This window comes from Carassius gibelio, chromosome A18 (assembly GCF_023724105.1).
Source record: "Carassius gibelio isolate Cgi1373 ecotype wild population from Czech Republic chromosome A18, carGib1.2-hapl.c, whole genome shotgun sequence".
NCBI lineage: Eukaryota > Metazoa > Chordata > Actinopteri > Cypriniformes > Cyprinidae > Carassius > Carassius gibelio.
This window is the reverse complement of record NC_068388.1, coordinates 1,171,699-1,191,952: the sequence shown is the minus strand read 5'-3', so window position 1 is coordinate 1,191,952 and position 20,254 is coordinate 1,171,699. Positions and strand designations below refer to the sequence as shown.

Genomic DNA, 20,254 nt, shown 5'->3' with positions numbered 1-20,254 from the left:
GTTGAGTAATTTGTTGATCTGGTTGAGGTGTGTTTGTGGGCTCAATCAAGGCTGTTTGTTTTGGCTCCTGGAGTCGTTCTGTTGATGCTCTTGTTTAAAACTCTCCTCAGGTTACACACTTTGAGTAAGATTAGAGCGACTGAGTGATTTACTGTGGCTCTGAGCTGCTATTGTGTAAACCCGCCTTTCCCTGCTCTCTGCGGATCATCTGTGCAGCTCCACGGGTGGAATGAAAAGACCCAATTATTTGATGAGGATTAGAGATTGACGGCTTTAAAGAGTCGTGCTGAGAGAGCAGAACAAGACATTATCACCCGACACGGGGCTTTCCAGAGCCACACATGCTCCGATAAACTCCCAAAACTGAGAATTTCTACTTTAAACCTGCATTCACTTTATAACTCAGAACTTCTACATTTACATTCACTTTAAAGCATTTGGCAGGTGCCTTGATCCAAAGCAACTTGCCATGCATTCAAGGCATTTTTTAAAATCAGTTCATGCATTTCCTGGGAATTGAACCCATGACGTTTGAATTGCAAGAAGTTGATCTTGTGTCAGTTCCAATGTTTTCAGATGTTCACTTGCAGTGAAATGTTTGAACATGTTTCTGCTCCTGTTTATATACAGACAAATTTAAATTCTCCTTCTTATGAAATGTATTAGAGTAAACTAATATCACTTTAATACAGAGATAGTCCACGTGTCCCAAACTTTACCTGCTAATGCAAATAAATAATTATTATTTTTCAGATCTGTTAGTTTTCATGTATTTTTGATAGTTCAGTCAGGTTATGTGTGTAAATCTGTGAGCTCAGCACGTCACAGATGATGACCGTAATATGTACACAGAGACTGTATTTATGTGTGCAGAGCGAGTTTGTCTGGATTTCAGAGATTCACCTGATATTTGAGACACTGAACCAGTCTGAAGCAGACGTGTGGTTTCTTTTGTTTGGTTGCCTGTGTCTGGTTTGTGATCTCCGAGGAGCCCGTCTCTCTGTGACCCAGTGAACTGAGTCCGAGCATCAGAGATCAGAGTTATTTTTGACTCTTATTTAGCTGTCAGCGATCCTCTCACGCCCTGCGGTAACGTGATTAACCCACCACTTACTGTAAACCTGCTAACAGACTTAGACAGACATGAGAAACAATACAGCCATCAGGGAGAAAACAAGGATCGGCGTGCATTTTTAGGTGACTGCACAGAAAATACACGCAGTGCAAGAGCATGTGTTGTAGATTCACAGCATTTATTGGTTTTATTTATGATATCAGCATACTGATTTATTTTTTTAGTTTAATGATTGATCATTTTAAATTATAGTGAAGAAGAGATCAAACTGTCCTTCATCTGTCAGAAAATCAATGAGCACCAACCAATCTTATATTTGTTTTATAATGTTGATATACTCTTTTGAATTATTTCTTTCTTTTAATCTTTATTTTTGTATTTTCTGTTTTTATTTTAGTTTTGTTGTGTTTTTGCCATTTTATGTCTTTTAAAGTTTTATTATTTTTTTCCTGGTTAATTTTACTTTACTTTAAACTAGACATAAAATAAAGAAATAAAATGGATTTTTTTTATTATTATTATGTTTTAGTCTCAGTTTTAGTTTTGGTTTGGATCATGAGATTATTTTCAGGATTGTTAGTGTTATAAAATTAATCAGTTCTGAAACTAATTAAATTTAGTATAGTAGTGTCGTTATTTTATAGTTACTATTATGAATGTACAAAAACATTTTATATTTATTGCATATAAATTGTTTTCTGAATATCAAAGCTATGAAATAGCCTATAAAGCTGACAAAATTCTAGTTTTACATTAATTAAACCCAATAATGCCTTTAAAGCTGCTGCAGGACAGTGAGAGTGTTTGGAAACCTGTTTGGAAACAGTCATTATTTGAGCAGTTTCATTAAGTGCAGCTAGAATTGCTTTTATCAGACACACATACACGATTCTCCCATAATCCTTTGCTCTCTTTAATGATGGACGCATCGCTGTGTGTTGCATATGCAGCCTTCTGTAGTGTGTGACAGAAACAGGTTTGATGTGTTTTCATGCACATACTAAGTGCGTTTCAGGCCTCACACATCAGTACTGATCTATGAGCATCTCATATCTCTGAGATAAAGTGTGTGTGTGTGCGTGTGTGTGTGTGTTGGAGGTCAGAGGACATAAGGGGAGGAAGACACAACCTTATTTACAGTTTCCCGTGTGTGTGTGTGTGTGTGTGTACAGAACGGCGGTGTTTCCTGGTCAGATGATGCGGATGTTGCTCGTGGAAGAGGGGAAGCATCCAGAGATTTCGCCAAGGTGAGTCATTTAATTTACTACAATCACTTTTTTGCAATTATTTGTGAAGTGTACTAGCATTTTCTGCAAAAAAGTTAGTAAATCCTAGACCAAATGTTTGTTTTGTTGTGTATTAATGGACCAATTTCATTCATTCATTTAATTTAAAGGTGCAGTATTATATGCAGCATATAATTTTTATTATTGTATTTTACACTTAAAAAAATATTGTGTCTCATAGTTATATGAGCTGGATAACGACCCGCAAAGGAAGGAGTTCCTGGACGACCTTTTCACCTTCATGCAGAAGCGAGGTGAGAGAGATTCTTCTGAATCCACACGATTTGAGCTCATCATATTCAGTGTGTGTGTGTGTGTGTGTGTGTGTGTGTGTGTGTGTGTGTGTGTGTGTGTGTGTGTGTGTGTTCTCAAGCATGAGCACGCATGTATGTGTGTGTTTTGTTAGTGTAAAGCCTGTGTGATTGATGCTTCACGTCTGGACTGAAACCTGAAGATCTGGATGTGTGTTTATTTGTGCTCAATGTTGAGGGGCCCATCAGGGGCCACTGCAAGTTCACACATGTGATGGACACAAAATATTTCAAGACACACACATACACACACACAGAGCAGTGGTTTATATCATCATGTAGTAGGATCAGACCCCAGAAAATATTTATATTTTTAAGAAATGCATACTTTAGTTCATCAAGGACGCATTAAATTGATGAAAAGTAACAGAATGTTACAGAAGATTTCTGTTTCAGATGAATGCTGTTCTTCTGTGAATCCTGAAAAATAAAATGCACCACTGTTTCCTCAGAAATGTTAGTCAGCACAACTGTGTTCAACATTGATAATAATCAGAAATGTTTCTCGAGCAGTAAATCATCATATTATACTGATTTCGGAAGATCATGTGACACTGAAGACTGATGCTGGAAATACAGAGCAATGAGTTATATTTGAACAGAGATGGAATTGGAATAATGTTTCACTGTTTTTACTGTATTTTTGATCAAACAAATGCAGCCTTGGTGACACTTTTGCATTAGTGCTTCTGAAGCCGATCCTAGTTTATAAAAGAGGTAGAAAAGAAGAGGAAAGTCCTGCTGTGTCTCCAGAGCTGAAGATCACGTCTCGTCAAGCGTCTCTCTGTGAGACGGAAAGGAAGCAAAACCGCAGAATCTCACTTCCGTGTTGCGTGCTTAAATACAGGGAACTCTGTGTGTGTGTGTGTGTGTGTGATTCAGCAGCTGTTTTTAACAGAGCGTCAGAGGCCCGTGTTTGAGGCCCCGTATCGAGGAGCTTCAGGAAAGCCACATGCTGCTGCAGTTTCATGGAGCTTTTCAGAGCCGTTTAACAGAGTGGTTTTTCCCATCAGCTCTTTCTGTGCCGTCCAGTCTGATAGCACGAGCGCTTCTGTGGAACGCATCCGAGCGTGAGATGTTAAGGAGGTCATGCAGATGTTGAGCACCAGTTGTGGTTTGACGTCTGGGGTCACAGGTGCAGGAATCCTCGTATAATCTTCGTCAGATCATGCCATTATCTGTTTTCTAAATGCATGTTATAGATCATCTCATGAACAGTTCAACAACTTTTTTTTTTTTGACTTTGTAATGTTTAATCAAAACATCATAACTGGGTCTCTGTGGTGACATGTGCAGGATTTCTCTGATGGATTAGTGCTCTTAAGCTCCGCCCCCGCAGTTCACACTCATCTGCATACACTTGAGAGCCACGCCCACATTTCAACAGCCAATCAATAACCGATGCACTGAACCAAGTCTTGCTCTTTGATAAAAGCGTCTGCTAAATGCATAAATTGAAATGTTTTTTTAGAGCAATTTTGATACTCCAAATATATTTGAATAATTTTCCCAATTTTGAGTGTTCAGAATACATTTCAATATTCAATATTAGCATAAATTTGGACTATATTAACTATTTATACTATTATTTTCTAATATTTAAATATATTCCATATTTCAATGTTTTTCCACAATATTCAGTATTAATCCCACAATTTTTCCTTATTTAGATGATATTCAGTATATATTTTAATATTTTGTAAAAAATTTAAAAAGGACTATTCAGTATTTCTCAAAAATTTTCCTAATTTTGATTGTATTCAGTATATATTTTTATATTTTAAAAATGTTGACAATTTTCCTGTATAAATCTAAAAAAATTTCCTTATTTTGCTGATATTCAGTATTTATCCCACAATTTTTTCCTAATTTTGCTGATATTCAGTATTTATCCCACAGTTTTTTCTTAATTTTGATGATATTTAGAATTGATCTCAGCATTTCGCTAATTTTGATTCCGTATATATTTCAATATTAAATTTCTTTTGAATCTTTCCTAATTTTGGACTTTTTTTCCTTTGTGAGCGTTAATTTCTAATCATTTCTTTTACATGCTAGCTACATGCTAGTAACTTGGTAATCATGTTAGCGACATGCTAGTCACTTGCTAGTCATGCTAGGAACATGCTAGTCACTTTCTAATTATACTGATGACATGCTAGTATCATGCTAGCAACATGCTAGTAACTTGGTAATCATGCTAGCAACATGCTAGTCACTTGCTAATAATGCTAGTGACATGCTAATAATTTACTAATCATGCGAGATAAATGCTATTAACATGCTAATCATGCCAAAAACACGCTAGCGACATGCTAGTCACTTGCTAATCATGCTAGCGAAATGATAGTCACTTGTTAATCATGCTAGGAAAATGCTAGTAACACACTAATCATTCTACAAACATGCTAGTGACATGCTTGTAACTTGCCATCGAACTTAAAACTTTTTTAACTTTTAAACTTGTTCTAAACTCTATAGTCAGGCAACAACTGCTTAAAAATTTTACGCTAGGCTTTCTCAAGCCAATTTAAAGTTTGTCTTGACAAACTTTTTTATCTAGTTTCTTTTAGTGTTCTGGAGAAGGAAGCAAGTCAAGCAGCTTGGACTGAACATGTTAGTGTCTCTCTAGCAGATGATGTCCAGAAGCACCTCACAGGACGCTGTGCTGAAATAAGATGTTGTTTTGATTTATCGGCTGGTTCTTCCTGTGTTTGGAGCTGCATTCGGGGCCTCGGGGGCCTCTGAAACTTGATAAAGTGGGTTTGCGAGGCTGGATTAGAGGCCCAGCGTCTCATAGCGTGATTTATGAACCTCTGAAACGCACAACTACACGTCTGATCGAGCCGAGGCAGAGATGAACACCAGAAAGAAACGGCTGTGGATGAGTGAAATAGAAAAACAGCAGTCGTGCAGAAACGAGTGATTTCTCCGAGACCGAAGCAGGGCGGGGTCCGACATCCCATCTGCTTCTTAATCCGTCCGTCCTGAACCAAAGGCGTTTATTCTTAGCATCCATATATTTATCTTTGATTATAAGATGAGGTTTTGTGTGTGAATGTGTTTTCACTCCGGGATGGGTTTTAAATGATATGGTGAAGCTGAAAGGCATCTATCATTTCTATATAAATGCCCTCTTCCTGTCTCTGTCCTTCAGCACTTCCTGTTTAATCTCCTTCTTCACACTTTCACGCTGCTAGTTATGATTAATCTCACATTTTCCAGTTGCTTTAACCGTTTTGGAAATAATCTTATCCAGTTAGTTTTGACCGATCTAAATCCTAGAGAAAGAGGAAAAATGTAGCACTTTGTTGTTCGTCAATATGTAGCACACATTACATAGGTAACAGTTTAAAGGCTTTATGTATAATGCATCATAAAGTATTCATAATGTACACTGTAATGCATTATGTCTTTTCGTAAATAATTGCAAACAAGGTTAAAATGCATTATAATATTTGAAGGTTTGTCATGTTTTAATGCATTATACTTGAGTATTATAATCTATTGTAACTGTGGTTGCAATTATTCATGAGAATATTATAAGGTGCATAATTAATATATTGAAATAATTTTATTATGCATTATATATATGTGAGTAACTGCCAAATTTTACACTCCAGTATAATAGACACATGAGTCACTAATAATGATTCACAAACTAGTTAGACTGGATTATTTTCATATCCTTTACAAAACGCAATAGAAATTGAACGCATATAAACTTCTGTTCAAAGTGTAATACGTTTATTCATCAAGACTGTATTAAATCGATCAATTGATCACATTAAAGACATTTTATACTGTGTGTTACAGTAGATTTCTATTTCTAATAAATGCTGTTCTTCTGAACGTTCATCTGTGAATCCTGAAAAATAAAATGCATGACAGTTTCTGCAGAAATATTGTTTAGCACGACTGTTTTCAACATAATAATAATCAGAGATGTTTCTCGAGCAGTAAATCATCATATTTTCATGATTTCTGAAGATCATGTGACACTGAAGACTGATGCTGAAAATACAGCAGAGCATCACAGAAATAAATTACACTTTAACACAGATTCACACAGAAAACAGTTGTTTTACATTAGAATAATATTTCAGATTTTTACAGTATTTTTGATCAAATAAACGAGCCTGAGCTTCGGATCTGTAGTGTGTGAAGCGAAGAGCAGCTGATGCTGATGGCTTCATCTAACTCATTGATTACGCTGGGGGTCGCTCTCTTTATTTGACCTCTGACAGTGTGTGTGTGTGACCTCTGTGACCCCTGAGCATCTCCTCTCTTCATCAGGATGTGAAAGCATCAGTGTTTCTGCTCCAGAATAATCTGTATTTCTCTCGTTCCTCTCGTGTTTCAGTGAGGTGTTGATCAGATCCCGATCTCTTCTGCTTCCCCGGAGGATCACACTGACTCTAGTTACACTTAAATCGGTGTCTCACTTTTCGCGCCGTCGAGTCTTTTGAGTGTCCTGCTCTCCTCTTGGGTTTATCTGTGCAGGTGACCCGTCTTCAGGAGTCAAATTACTGCCTTTATTCTTCTGTGGAACACAAGCCAAGATATCCTGAAAGATGTCTCAAAAACGTGTTTGTGGAGAGTTGCATCCAGTCTAGTTTAGACACTATTGATTTTCAGACGTTCTTCTTTTGTGTGTCACTGAGATATGTGAATTTGAGAATTTTTTTAAATTATATTTTGTTTGAGTTTTCCTATTTTGATATCTTTTTTTATTATTATTTATTTAAAAAAAATCAGTATTAGTTTTAGTTATTTTAGCCTATAAAGTTAAACTATATGAAAATGAAAATTTTAAATAGATTAAATAATTACAGATAAATTAATTAATTAAATTATATTTCATTTAAATTAAAATGTATGTCAATATTAATTTATTTATAGTAATTTTGTTGTTTTAATTAACTAATAACCCTGGTTTTGTCTATAATTAATTTATTTTAAAATATACATTTATTTCATTTAAAGTTTATTTTATTTGAAGTTATTTATTTATGTGTGGTTTAAATTAAATAACAACTGTGGTTCAGCCTAAAAATCTATTTTATTTTATTTCTTTTAAAGTGTATATTATTTAAAGTTACAAATATATATATATATATATATATATATATATATATATATATATATAATTTATTTATTTTTTTATTTTTTTATAATTTTGGTTTCATGTGCAGTTTAAAAGTAAATTTCATTTACAGGTTATTTTATTTAAAGTAGCATTTTTTATGGTTTTAATTGACTAATAACCCTATATATAATTAGTTCTGAATCATTTTCGCTGCAGACATGATGAATGATTCCTCAAATCATGTTTCTGTCTAGTGAAATCATAGTGAATCAGCATTAATCTTAATAACTCGGCAGTCTCTGGTCTCTCTACAGCGGTTAGTTCAGATGTTTAATGCTCGTTTCTGACCCAGACGTTATTAACAGACAGTAAGATGCGAGGCTGATAATAAAGTGACGGCTCCTTCAGTTCTTCTAAACAAATGCGACTCATTTGATGCAGAAAATGGAAATGTTTTTTCTGGCAGGATTTGCTTGTGATTTTCGTTTTTCTCTCTGTCATGTATGACATGTTTTTGTGCGCGTATGGAAATATTTCAACGTAGTTTTCCATCGAGTGTGTTATTATATTGCACAGAGGAAGAGGCATGATCAGGTTTGTTTCTTTTTGAGGGTTTCGGGATGTTCCTCATCACGGTCAACATGAAACGTGTTTGCAACTCGATTTGGATAGATCAAGTTAGTTTCTGGCACGAACACGTATTATAATATCCATGCATGTTCCTGCAGTAATGTGTGTGTTCTCTGTTCTCGTCAGATGTAAACACACAGTACTGTAGGTTTGTCCTGCTGCTGGATCACACACACACTCGTCTTGGCTCTGAATAAATCTGTCATGTGGCACGATACAAACTAAATAAAGCAGATTCCCTGCAGTCATTGAGCGCTGCCTTTATGTCCCTGACCTGGCATTAAAAATAAAACAAGCCTGTCACTCTCTGCCTCTGAATTATTCACACACGTCCGTCATGTGAAATCAGCCATATTTAATGTGGATATCTGAATGTCAGAGTATTGATTGAGTGGAGGAGCTCAAGGGCTCTTCACCTTCCTGTTTTTGTCTGGGTTACTGAATGAAGAGGGAGTTTTATATCTAAAGATAATTGTGTATCTTGTGTCGTTTTTGTGGCTCAGTGGTAGGGCATTGAGTTAGCAACACAAAAGGTTCTGGGTTCGAATCCCAGGGAACACAGGTAAGGTAAAACAAAAATGTAATCTGAATGCACTGTAAGTCACTTTTGATAAAAGTATCTGCTAAGTGTATATATTATTTTTTAATATTGTATGTATATAGAATTTATTATAGATCCATATTTATAGAATATATTGGTTCCATTCATTTTAAAAAAAATGCATGTTTCTTTTGATAAAAGTATCTGCCAAATGCTTGTTTGTGTGTGTGTGTAAGTGTGTTGAGTGTGTGTGTGTGTGTGTTCCAATTCTTTTCAACAAAAAAAAAAAAAAAAAAATTTATATATATATATATTTGTCTAAAAAAATAGTTTATATATATATATATATATATATATATATATATATATATATATATATATATATATATATATATATATATATATATATATATATATATATATATATATTTTTTTTTTTTTTTTTTTTTTTTTTTCAAATTTCTTCTTAAAAAGCTACAACTTAATGACTGTAGTAGAGTGGGTCAGAACACTACCATTATTTATTTAAATAGGGTTAATAAAAGAAAGAAAAGTGGCCCAATTTATACCTGAATTCACCTTAAGGTTGCTTTCTCATGTATTTTCAGACAGTCCAACATCTCACCCCTGATGATAGTTGTTCGTGAAAAGCAGTAGACTTGTGTTGACAGATGTTATATTGTTCAGTGATGTCCTTCAGCTTGTGTTTTCTGGCGTTCTCCTGATGCTCTTCATGTGCAAACAGAAGTACGAGACGTGGGAGGGGCCTTCTGGGGCCTCAACCGCAGCACTTCCCACCAGCGTGACCTCTGACCCCGCCTGCCATTAATCACTCCGCTCCTGATGGGCCTGTCCCACTGGGAAAATCAACCCAGCAAGGCATAATGGGAGGGTCAGCCTGGGGCCAATCAGAACGCGGCTCTCAGCTAACAGTGGCGCCACACTGAACTACAGGCCTCAGCAACTGTGAATGTACCCTGTTTATTTAGTTACTGTCTGAGAGGGTTAACTAACCAGCAACAGAGAGCTTCGTTTAGTAGCAGACTCAATCTAACTTATGATCTGATATACATAGAGAGAGAACAATAGTATATTATATAATTTAAGAGAGAGAGAGAGAGATACAATAAAAACAGTAATATTGTGAAATCTGCATATTACAATTATTTCTGAAGGATCATGGGACACTGAAGATTGGAATAAGATGCTGAAAATTCAGCTTAGATCACTGGAATAAAATATATTTTTAACAGATATTCACAATAGAAACAGCTATATTAAATTGTAAAAATATATTTAACAAATGTACAGTATTTTTTATCAAATAAATGCAGCATTGCTAAACAGAAGAGATTTCTTCAAAAAAAAAAAACATAAAAAAAATCTCACAGGTCCTAAACGAATGGCAGTGTTTGTATTTAGCATCCCGCTAATTCTCCTCAGCTGTTGTGTTGTAGCTAGTACTAGCGTACGGTTATCATGTGTGATGAAGCTGCAGTCAGTATTAATCATTCAGGGTTGTTTCTATTGTCTGTAGTCCATTCTCTAGTCTCTGTGTGCGCGTGGACCTATAAAAGCCTGGCTTCCTGCTGACCAGCGTTTTAATTCAGGCATCAATAACCTAAGGCTGACCTTTGACCCTTGCGATTGTACTAATTGTTTGATGTTGTGTTGGTGGTCAGAGGCATCGGTGAACTGTAGAGATGTTTCTGGACCAGATGATAAACCGTGCTCTGAAATATACCGGCTGCTCTAAAGACACGCATGTTCTCCCATAATGCTGAGTTTCAAACATTCACAGGCATCTGAAGCCTTTTGTTGTCATGTGTGCGTGTCGGGGCGCGTCACACGACCTTTAAACTTTGACTGTTTTTCATTGCACATTCTTGCATTTCTGTTTTATGTTTTGCTTTGTAGGGAGAGATCGTAAAGCCGTCATGTGAATTGTTTCTCCAGGACCCTGTTGATAAGAATCACATCAAAGTTTGTGTGTGTTACTTGTGTTTCTGCCCTTCTGTGATAATCAGGCACTTATTAATTTTGAGATTTTGGTCTATTCTGCTTCCATAATGTTTTATTTTATGTTTTTTTCAGACTAGTGAAAAGAGAGCATCTATTTCACATTATCTATTCACGTCTGTTGATTTAAAAAAAAAGCAATTCATACCTTTAAATGTTTTCTTACATAAAGCAAAACTTAGGGTTTTGTGCCTCTCTATATTTTGAAGGTTTGCACTGGAAGGTTTGTTCATGCCTGGTTTTATTATTGCACTTTTATCTAATTGCATCTTAATTAACTATACGTATTTTTAAAGCCTATTTTTAAGCCTATTTTGAGTTTTTTCTCCAAATCAGCAGCACTCACATACACCAAAACTTAGAGATTTATTCCTCTCTATATTCTGAAGGTTTTTACTGAGGGGTTTGTTTTAATATCACTCACACTGGTTTTTACAACATTTTAATCCTTAAAACGTGGTGAAAATGCATTTATTTAAAGGCTGTGAGTTTGTTTCTCCACTTTAGTAACAGTTACAAACACCAAAACTTACAGTTTTGTTCCTCTCTATATTCAGAAGGTTTCTACTGAGGGGTTTGTTCATATATCATTCACACTGATTTTATTCCTAATTTTATTCCTAAAAACATAGTGAAAATATTTATGTTTGCTGAGAGTATTTTCTGATTTCTTCAGTGTTTAAAAGAGAAATCCAAAATCCCCTCTATAAAAACCTTTAAGTCTAATATGTCAACACAATCAAAGAGTTTTGAACCTGGATTTATCCAATGTTTGGATTAAAATTAATGCATGTGAGATAATGCGTAATTGGCATATTTAATCAAAACATTTAAAAAAACTTGTAATAAAAAAACAATTTTCCTTATGTCCTGTGATTAATTAACTAGGGAAGGTATTGTGAAATCTTTCAGTTAACATTTTTACCCTGTTCAGCTGTGCTTTTGTGTCTGAAGGCATCACATCAGGCGGTTTTACTATAGATTCATAAATGGGTTTTATTTCAGAGGACGATCAGAGGGAGCCGCTGTGTACTTTACATGTGGGAGTTTAACTCTACAGCAAACGTCTCCACCCGCCCCTGACCTGAAGATAAGCTGTTGACAAGAATAATGCATGGCTATCAAAAGTCTGGGGCGGGTTGGATCTGTTATCCAGGTTAAGCTTGTTTGCGTAAAGCAGGCTAATATGTATTTTTCCGTCTGTAGCCCACCTGTGTCTTTTGAAGTGCTGCGGTGGGCGACTCGAACTCTCACCTCTATACAAACAAAACATCTGGCAAAAGCATTTCAATGCGTTTGTGGAGTAAAAATTAAACATGGGGTTTTGATGTTTTACTGTTTTTTTTTTGTTTTGTTTTGTTTTTTAAACATAATTGAAAAAAGCTCCTATTTTTTGCTTAATGTTGTCGATATTCTTTTATCTTTATTATTGTTTGTTGTTTAAGAAAAATCATTGAAAAACAATGTTTAAGAGTAAATATTTAAGATTTTTTTAACTGATGTATAAAAATGTGTATGTGTGTGTGTATGTATATATATATATATATATATATATATATATATATATATATATATATATATATATATATATATATATATATAAGGCTTGTTATCATTAACTTAAACTAACTAAAATAGCCTGATGAAGTAATATTATTAACTGTTAATAAATAAAAACTCAAATTTAATTAAACCTAAAGGAAGAATAAATTAAAGCTAAATAAAAAAAAAAAAATCTATCACAAAATATTCATAAAGGGTACAGGTACATAATGAAAAAAAGAAAAGAAAAAGAAACTAAAATAACACTGGTAAATATTAAAATAAAATATATATAGCACAAAAAAAGAAACTTCACATTTAAATTTAGTGCATATTTTTTGCAAAGTAAAATTTTACTTTTTTTCATTCATTTTCCATGTATACAATTTTAATATGTCATTTATATTTGAATAAAAAATTTAGATGCAGCAACAGTGAATAAACAATGTCTATCAAAACATATTTCCATGTCAATAAAAAAGTAATTTCTAATCTACTGTTTACTTTATAGAATATATAATTATAATCAGATGTTTCAGATTCTGTCATCTGATTGGATGAGCCTGTACACACACACACACACACACACACACACACACACACACACACACATTAGTTGAGTTCTATATTAACATGCTGTTCATTGATCATTGATAGTTATGTTGCTAGGCCACCACACACATCCCACAGTGAACTGTGTGACCCCACAGAGGAGTGTTTATTAGGATTATTGTGATTTATTCTTCATGGGTTGGGTGTCTTTTGTTATGTTCCTCTTGGCACTGATTTATGAATGCAGTCATGCGTTACAGCGATTTAACCACAGTTAAGCTGTGTTAGGCGTGATGTGAGGCAGTAAAATCACTGTATTATACGGCCACGAGTGATTTATTGTCTTCTGAATGGTTTTGGTGTATTTGATGGTTGTGTTGGTGTGTGCGCAGGGACTCCGGTGAACAGGATCCCCATCATGGCGAAGCAGGTTCTGGATCTGTACATGCTGTACAAGCTGGTGACGGAGAAGGGCGGACTGGTGGAGGTCATCAACAAGAAGATCTGGAGAGAGATCACCAAGGGTCTCAACCTGCCCACGTCCATCACCAGCGCCGCATTCACACTCCGCACACAGTACGACACACACGGCCCACATCAAAAACAGAAAACACTAGATATAGATGGTTTATATCTTTGAGGCGCTCCTAAACAGATCTCTCTTTGCTGTTTCTCGTCTCTTCACATCACATTCTGCCTCCCACTAATTAGCTTGAGGTGAAAGATTTATTGATTTATTGATCTGCTGATTTGATTTGGATGGCTTCAGTGTGGGGGTGGATGCAGGAACTCTCTCTGTGCCTGGATTGAGTTGCAACTAAATTTATGATGCTTTCAGCTGGTAATAAGTGTGCAGTACAACACATCAGTCCCACAAGGGTTTTTCCCCAGTAAAAAATTGATGAATTTGGGCCGGTAATTTTCAGAATTTTGGTGATTTTTTTTTATTTTTTATAATTATTTTTTATATAATTATGATTACTACATTTACAATATTATGCAACTGTAGGTATACATTGCATTTTATATACTTTTATATACTTTGCTTATATATTTTATATACTTTATTTATTTGTTTATCATTACTATTATATTTTATTTTATTTTTTTGCAATATGTCAGATTTTGTGGCAGTTATTAACATAATATATATATATATATATAGCTGCTATTTTTATAAATTCTAAACCAAATTCTGATATTATTTATTTGTTTGTTTGTTTACCAATTGTTTTTAGTTTTTTATTTATTTATTAATTTTTGCTTTCAAAATAGCTGATTTCATGGCAGTATTTAACATAATTTTTGGCCTTTTATTAAATTATTATTATTAAAAAAGAATTATTACATTACATTACATTTACTCATTTAGCACACACTTTTATCCAAACAACTTAGTCTCAGTTAGTTTAAACGCAGTACAGATAGCAAGGGCTTTTAAATAATATAATAAATAAAAAGAAAATCGATAGAATAGAGCAAGCTAGTGTTAAAGTTTTTTTTTTGCTTTTGTAAATTGTATAATAAATGATAAGAAAACAGATAGAATAATAAAAGGTTAGAAAGTTTTTTTTCTTAAGAGAACAACCAGAAATTGAATAGAGCGCAAGTCTAAAAGGGATAAGTGTTTTTTAAAGAATAGAATTAGAATAGAGAGTGCTAGAGTTAGAGGGTCAACACGATGGAAGAAATTAGGCTGCTGTCACTTTAAGACTGAAATAATGAATCCAATACATTGATGCACATCTAACTTTATCCCAACTGTTTACATTCATTTGATGCATAAACAACAGTGTTTATGTAAATCATACATCATGTTCCAAGAAGCACTGCACTTTGTTGTGATTAATTTGTTGTGAATAATGAAAGATTGCCTGGAGCGACCGCACTAAATTTAAATGTATTGTCCTCCAAGTTTTTGCTAAACAAAATGTGAATAAAATCCCTAGATTTTATTAGGTTGTGCTCATGTGTTTGGTGTTGTTTCTCTGTCTCAGGTATATGAAGTATCTGTATCCGTACGAGTGCGAGCGGAAGGCGTTGAGTTCTCCCAGCGAGCTGCAGGCCGCCATCGACAGCAACCGGCGTGAAGGCCGTCGACCCAGTTACAGCAACAGCCTGTTCCGCTTTAGCCCCTCCCCCGGCTCCGCCCCTCACCTCCTGACCCCGCCCAAGATGCATCTGTCAGCACTGGGAGCCATGGGGGCCCTGAACGGACTGCAGGCGTCCCCGGGGCCATCTCTGAAGAAGGGACTGGGTGAGTGATGCAAAAATATATATATAGTTAAAAATGTGTCATCATCACAAACTGGCAGAAGCATGAACAAAACATAACTGAAGTTTAAACTGCACAGCTATCTTGAATAATTGCAGTGAGATCAAATAACCACGATCAGACAGTTATTAAGTAATAATCATGACAGACCTGCTTAAAGCTACAGGACTTATAGTTATTGTTTTTAAAGAGTGTGTTGGTCCGTGCAGAGATTGGACACATGCTGGAGTTCATGCTGTTTTAGTGCTTGATAATAGAAACAGAATGTCCTGAATCTTTCAGTGTGGTGTGTTTGTTGTGTTGCAGCGCCTCCTGTTGACTCTGACATGAACTGCATCTTCAGACATTTACACTAGTTCTCTTTTTTTATATTCTCACACACACACACACACACACATTAACCAGAAGTTTCGTGTGTTTCTCCACTTGCTGATTATCGCAGCATTTCAACCTAAACGTGCCATGTGCAAAAGGGCTGTTTCAGAAAGAATAACCTCTTTTTTACTGTTCTTATTATTAATTTCGCTCACACACAGTCATTATCTGCACTGTTTCGGTTAAGATAGTTTTTATATTGTGTTAACTGATGGATATTGTGTAGAAAATCACAACCTCGAGTGGTTTATTGCCATTTTTAAACAGCAGTATGCTAAAGAAAATAAAAACAGGTTTATTATTTTTAATTCCAACTAAAACTAATAGCACATATAAACAACAAAAACATTTTTGTTACTTAAGGTAAAATAAACCGTCACTGAAGAAAAATTTTAAAAACACAAACTTATTTTGTTCAAGATAATTGTCGTGGCAAAATTTCTATTTCAATTTTGTTTATTTCACTAAAATAACTCAAACTAAATGAACTATAACTAATAAATAAACATTTATACAAATATACACATAGTTAAAACTATATAATTTTTTAAGTAATAAAATAAAATAAAAACACAAAAAAAAATAATATTAATGAAAATTAAAACTTATTTAATAATATTAAAAATAATAATAATTCTATTCCTTTTAATGGATTTTATTTGGTTCTTAAACCAGTATTTTTTTATTTTGTTTCTTAGTATCATCGAGATACTATTTGAGTTTTTATTTATATTTAGAATTTTTTTTTTTATTACAATCTTAGTTTTTTTATGTCTATATTATACTTATTAAACTTTATTCCAGTTTTAGTTTCTTTAATAAATCTTCATCAAGTGAAACTAAATACATTTTAATGTAAACTGTTGCTTTTGCAACTAGCTGAAATAAATATATAGACAAAATTTATTTTAAACATTTTAAAAAAATCGAACATCAAAATGGCTAAAACTAGAACTAAAAACAAAATAACAGTATGTCAATGATACTAAATTGACACTTGTGTTGTGTTGATTGCATTAATTCACTTTTACACCTAGTTGCACTGATGCAGAATCTAATGTTGTGCACGTACACAGGTGTGTGTTTCTGATCCGATGCGTTCTCTCCCTCTCTCTCCTGCAGACGATGCGGTCTCGTCTCTGCTGGCGGGCCGCTCGTCCTCCGTGGCGATGGTGATGGGGCAGCAGCAGATGGCGGGTCTGGCGCGGGCCGCGACACTGGAGCAGCTCCGAGAGAAGCTGGAGACGGAGGCACCGGAGAGAAAGATGCTGCGTCTGGCCGAGGAGCAGCAGAGACTCATGCAGCAGGCCTTCCAGCACAACCTGCTCGCCATGGCCTCGCAGATCCCCGTCAACCTGCGTCCCGGAGCTCCGGCCAGGGGTCAGTGCGACAGACAGATGTGTGTGTGTGTGTGTGTGTTAATAAAGCAGTAATCCCTGTGAAGCTGTGGTTTACAGTGAATTTATAACCGCTATGGGGCATTGTTAGGCACGAGATGTTATACATTCACTGTAAACCACTGCTTCACAGGGTTAAAAAAAAACGGTTATTCCATATACATAGTACGGTTTCACAAAATAAAACAGAGCCAATAAAGTGTAGAGATATGAATAAAAACAGTATTCTTCCACCAAACAATGTAGCTCCTCAGAAACAGTTGTGGTTGTAACAGAGTGGTTGCCGAGCAACACACAAACGTAAACAAAGCTGTATGTTACTTTGTTACTTTGTAATGTACAGCAGCTCTGAACGTGTCTCAGCCAATCAGAGTCAAGGACCGGAACCCTCTGTTTTCTAATGAGTGTTTGTGTGTGTAGATGAGAAGCAGGATCTGGCCGTGAGTATTTCCTCCAGCGGAGCGGCGAGTGTCAGCGTGTCGGTGGAAGTCAACGGCATCGTCTACTCAGGTATCGCTTACTAAACAAATCCCAGAATGCATTGCGTAGAGCAGGGTTTCCCAGATGGGGGTTCGACATTTTTGTGGACAGATGTTAGCAGAGCTGTAGCAGTATTCCGCCAAAATAAAAGCTCAAGCATTTGAAATGTTTAAAGGCTATTATTTTACAGTACATTTCTTTCTTTTTCATTGTCATTATTGTTAAGATCATTATTCAGTTTTATTTGGTTCTTAAAACCAGTGTTATTTTAGTATCATTCAGAGACCATTGTTTTTTTACTATGTTAAATAAGGTTTTGTTTTTGTATTTTTCATTTTAATTTTAGTTAATGTTTTAGTTATTTTGTTGTGTGTTTTTGTCTTTATATATATATATATATATATATATATATATATATATATATATATATATATATATATATATATATATATATATATATATATGTGTCTACATTGTATTTATAAATTTTTATTCCAGTTTTAGTTTGTATTATTTTAGTCCATCAAGTCAAAGTATATCAAGTTTCATATGTATATATAAATTTGTAATGCATAAATATTTTATATTCTAATAATTTAATATAAAAGTCAATCTCATGATCACATGAAAATCTAAAGAAAATGTATAGAAAATAAGAAGTATTGCATATATGTGTGTGTGTGTGTATGTATTTATATAATATATATTATATATAAATAATAATCATAAATAAATATTTATATAATAATTACATATATTTCTATATACATGTAATTTATAAATATTAATGTTATATTTACATGTATGTTTATATAAACGTATATACTCAATGATTAAAATATATAGGGCTAACATATATATAATTTATATTATTTTAGTACATCAAGTTGTCAAATGTTACTTTGGCATCTGGTTGAAATAAAACAGTTAATGTTAAGTTAATGTTTATTTGAATCGTAAACGTGAATGTGTTGCTAAAATATTGAAATGCTATAAGAAAAGAAGTTATGTTGAAAGTGTCCCTGGGGTTGAGAGTGAATTGTAGGAGTTTTAATCTCATTTGTGTTTTATCGCAGGAACTCTGTTGGCTCAGAAGTCTGCGAGTGTGAATGTGTCTCACGCTCCTCCAGCAGGACCCAGCTTCACCTTCTCTAGCTCCGCCCCCAGCCAAAGCCCCGCCTCTTCCTCCTCCTCCAAGGGGCGGGGCTCCCCGTAACCCGTCTGCCGGTTGGCTCTCCAGTCACTGATTGCTGAAAGTCAAACCGTTGCACAACCAGTACCTCATTTTCTCCTGTCCACATCATGTTTGCAGACACACACGACCGGTCAAAAGTTTGGGGTCAGAACGATTTCTGATGTTTCTGCTCATCAAAGCTACAGGAGAAATGTATGAGGTAAAATAATGTGTTTCTATTTTAATATACATTAAAATAAAATGTATTTCTGTGATGTGCATCTGTGTTTTCAGCATCATTCCTCCAGTCTTCAGTGTCACATGATCTTCTATAATAATATGATTTATTACAGTTTTGATGCTTAATATTTTTTTGCAACCTGTGATACTCAGGATTCTTTGATGAATAAAAAGTTAAAAAGAAGAGCATTTATTTAAAATCTAAATATTTTCTAACAATATTCACTACAGTTCAAAAGTTTGGAGTCAGTAAATATTTTATTTCTGTAATAATAAATCATCATATTTTCATGATTTCTGAAGATCATGTGACACTGAAGACTGGAGGAACGATGCTGGAAATACAGCGGAGCATCACAGAAATAAATTATATTTTAAAGGATATTCAAAAAGAAACCATTATTTTATATTGTAATAACATTTTGCAAGATTACTGTATTTTTCTGTATTTTTGATCAAATAATTGCAGCCTTGATGAGCAGAAGAGACTTCTTTAAAACATGAAGAGTCTCAAACTCTTGACCGGTCGTGTATTTGCAGTTTCGCACATGGACACACATGGAAACATGTGCAAAAGTAACGTGGCTGGACCTCATTCACGAATCACGAGACAGTCTTATGTAAAAGTCACAATCAATTCAACGCAACAGTAACAGAAGATGGGATTCATGCAGAAGATCCTCGTGTTTCATGAACGATGTCCAGCGTCTTTTAGAAAACGCTAAATACAATCAGAACCTTCAGCCAAAGACGGGCAGGTTTTACAGAACTTGAATATTTTTATTTAGAGTGTGTTTTGATCTGTTTTCCTATTTTATTTTTCCTGAATGATCTTTTTCACTCAAGGTTTTACATTCATATATCAAACATTCAGTGGGGGAACGTTACAGGGATGTCTTTTACCTCAGGATCTGTAGTTTAGGCTTTCTCTGAATGAGTTGAATTTGTTTTGTAGAATTGGTTTCAGTGCGTCAGGGTCAGAAACGCTGGCGGGGTTTTAGGACGGGACCTCGCTGTCAGGTTCATGGGAATAAATCTGCTGTTCGGAAGCGCGTTCGTTTGATGATGTCATATACCTCAGAAATCAGCTGGAAGTCTCTTCTCTGGGATCTGCTCAGACTAATTATTTCAGCTGGATCTCAGTGCAGGCTTTAAACGTGGGTGAATCTCATGAAAAAATATATATATATATTTTCTTTTTTTATCATTATTATTTCTTAATACATAAATGTTTATGCACATATTTGCATACATGTTTATTTCTTTTT

The 20,254-nt window shown here is 34.7% G+C and overlaps 1 protein-coding gene across 1 annotated transcript in view; it reads left to right on the top strand.

Moving 5' to 3' along the window:
* The window catches only part of LOC127934516 (AT-rich interactive domain-containing protein 3B), a 38,544-nt gene extending 18,509 nt beyond the window's left edge, over positions 1 to 20,035 (top strand). Inside the window, exons 3-9 of the mRNA XM_052531947.1 lie at positions 2,248 to 2,322; positions 2,543 to 2,615; positions 13,438 to 13,621; positions 15,043 to 15,302; positions 16,818 to 17,075; positions 17,513 to 17,602; positions 18,649 to 20,035. Coding sequence (XP_052387907.1) covers positions 2,248 to 2,322; positions 2,543 to 2,615; positions 13,438 to 13,621; positions 15,043 to 15,302; positions 16,818 to 17,075; positions 17,513 to 17,602; positions 18,649 to 18,788 — 1,080 coding nt within the window. The 3' untranslated portion in view covers positions 18,789 to 20,035. The remainder of the gene's footprint in view (positions 1 to 2,247; positions 2,323 to 2,542; positions 2,616 to 13,437; positions 13,622 to 15,042; positions 15,303 to 16,817; positions 17,076 to 17,512; positions 17,603 to 18,648) is intronic.
* Positions 20,036 to 20,254: the final 219 nt, after the last annotated feature.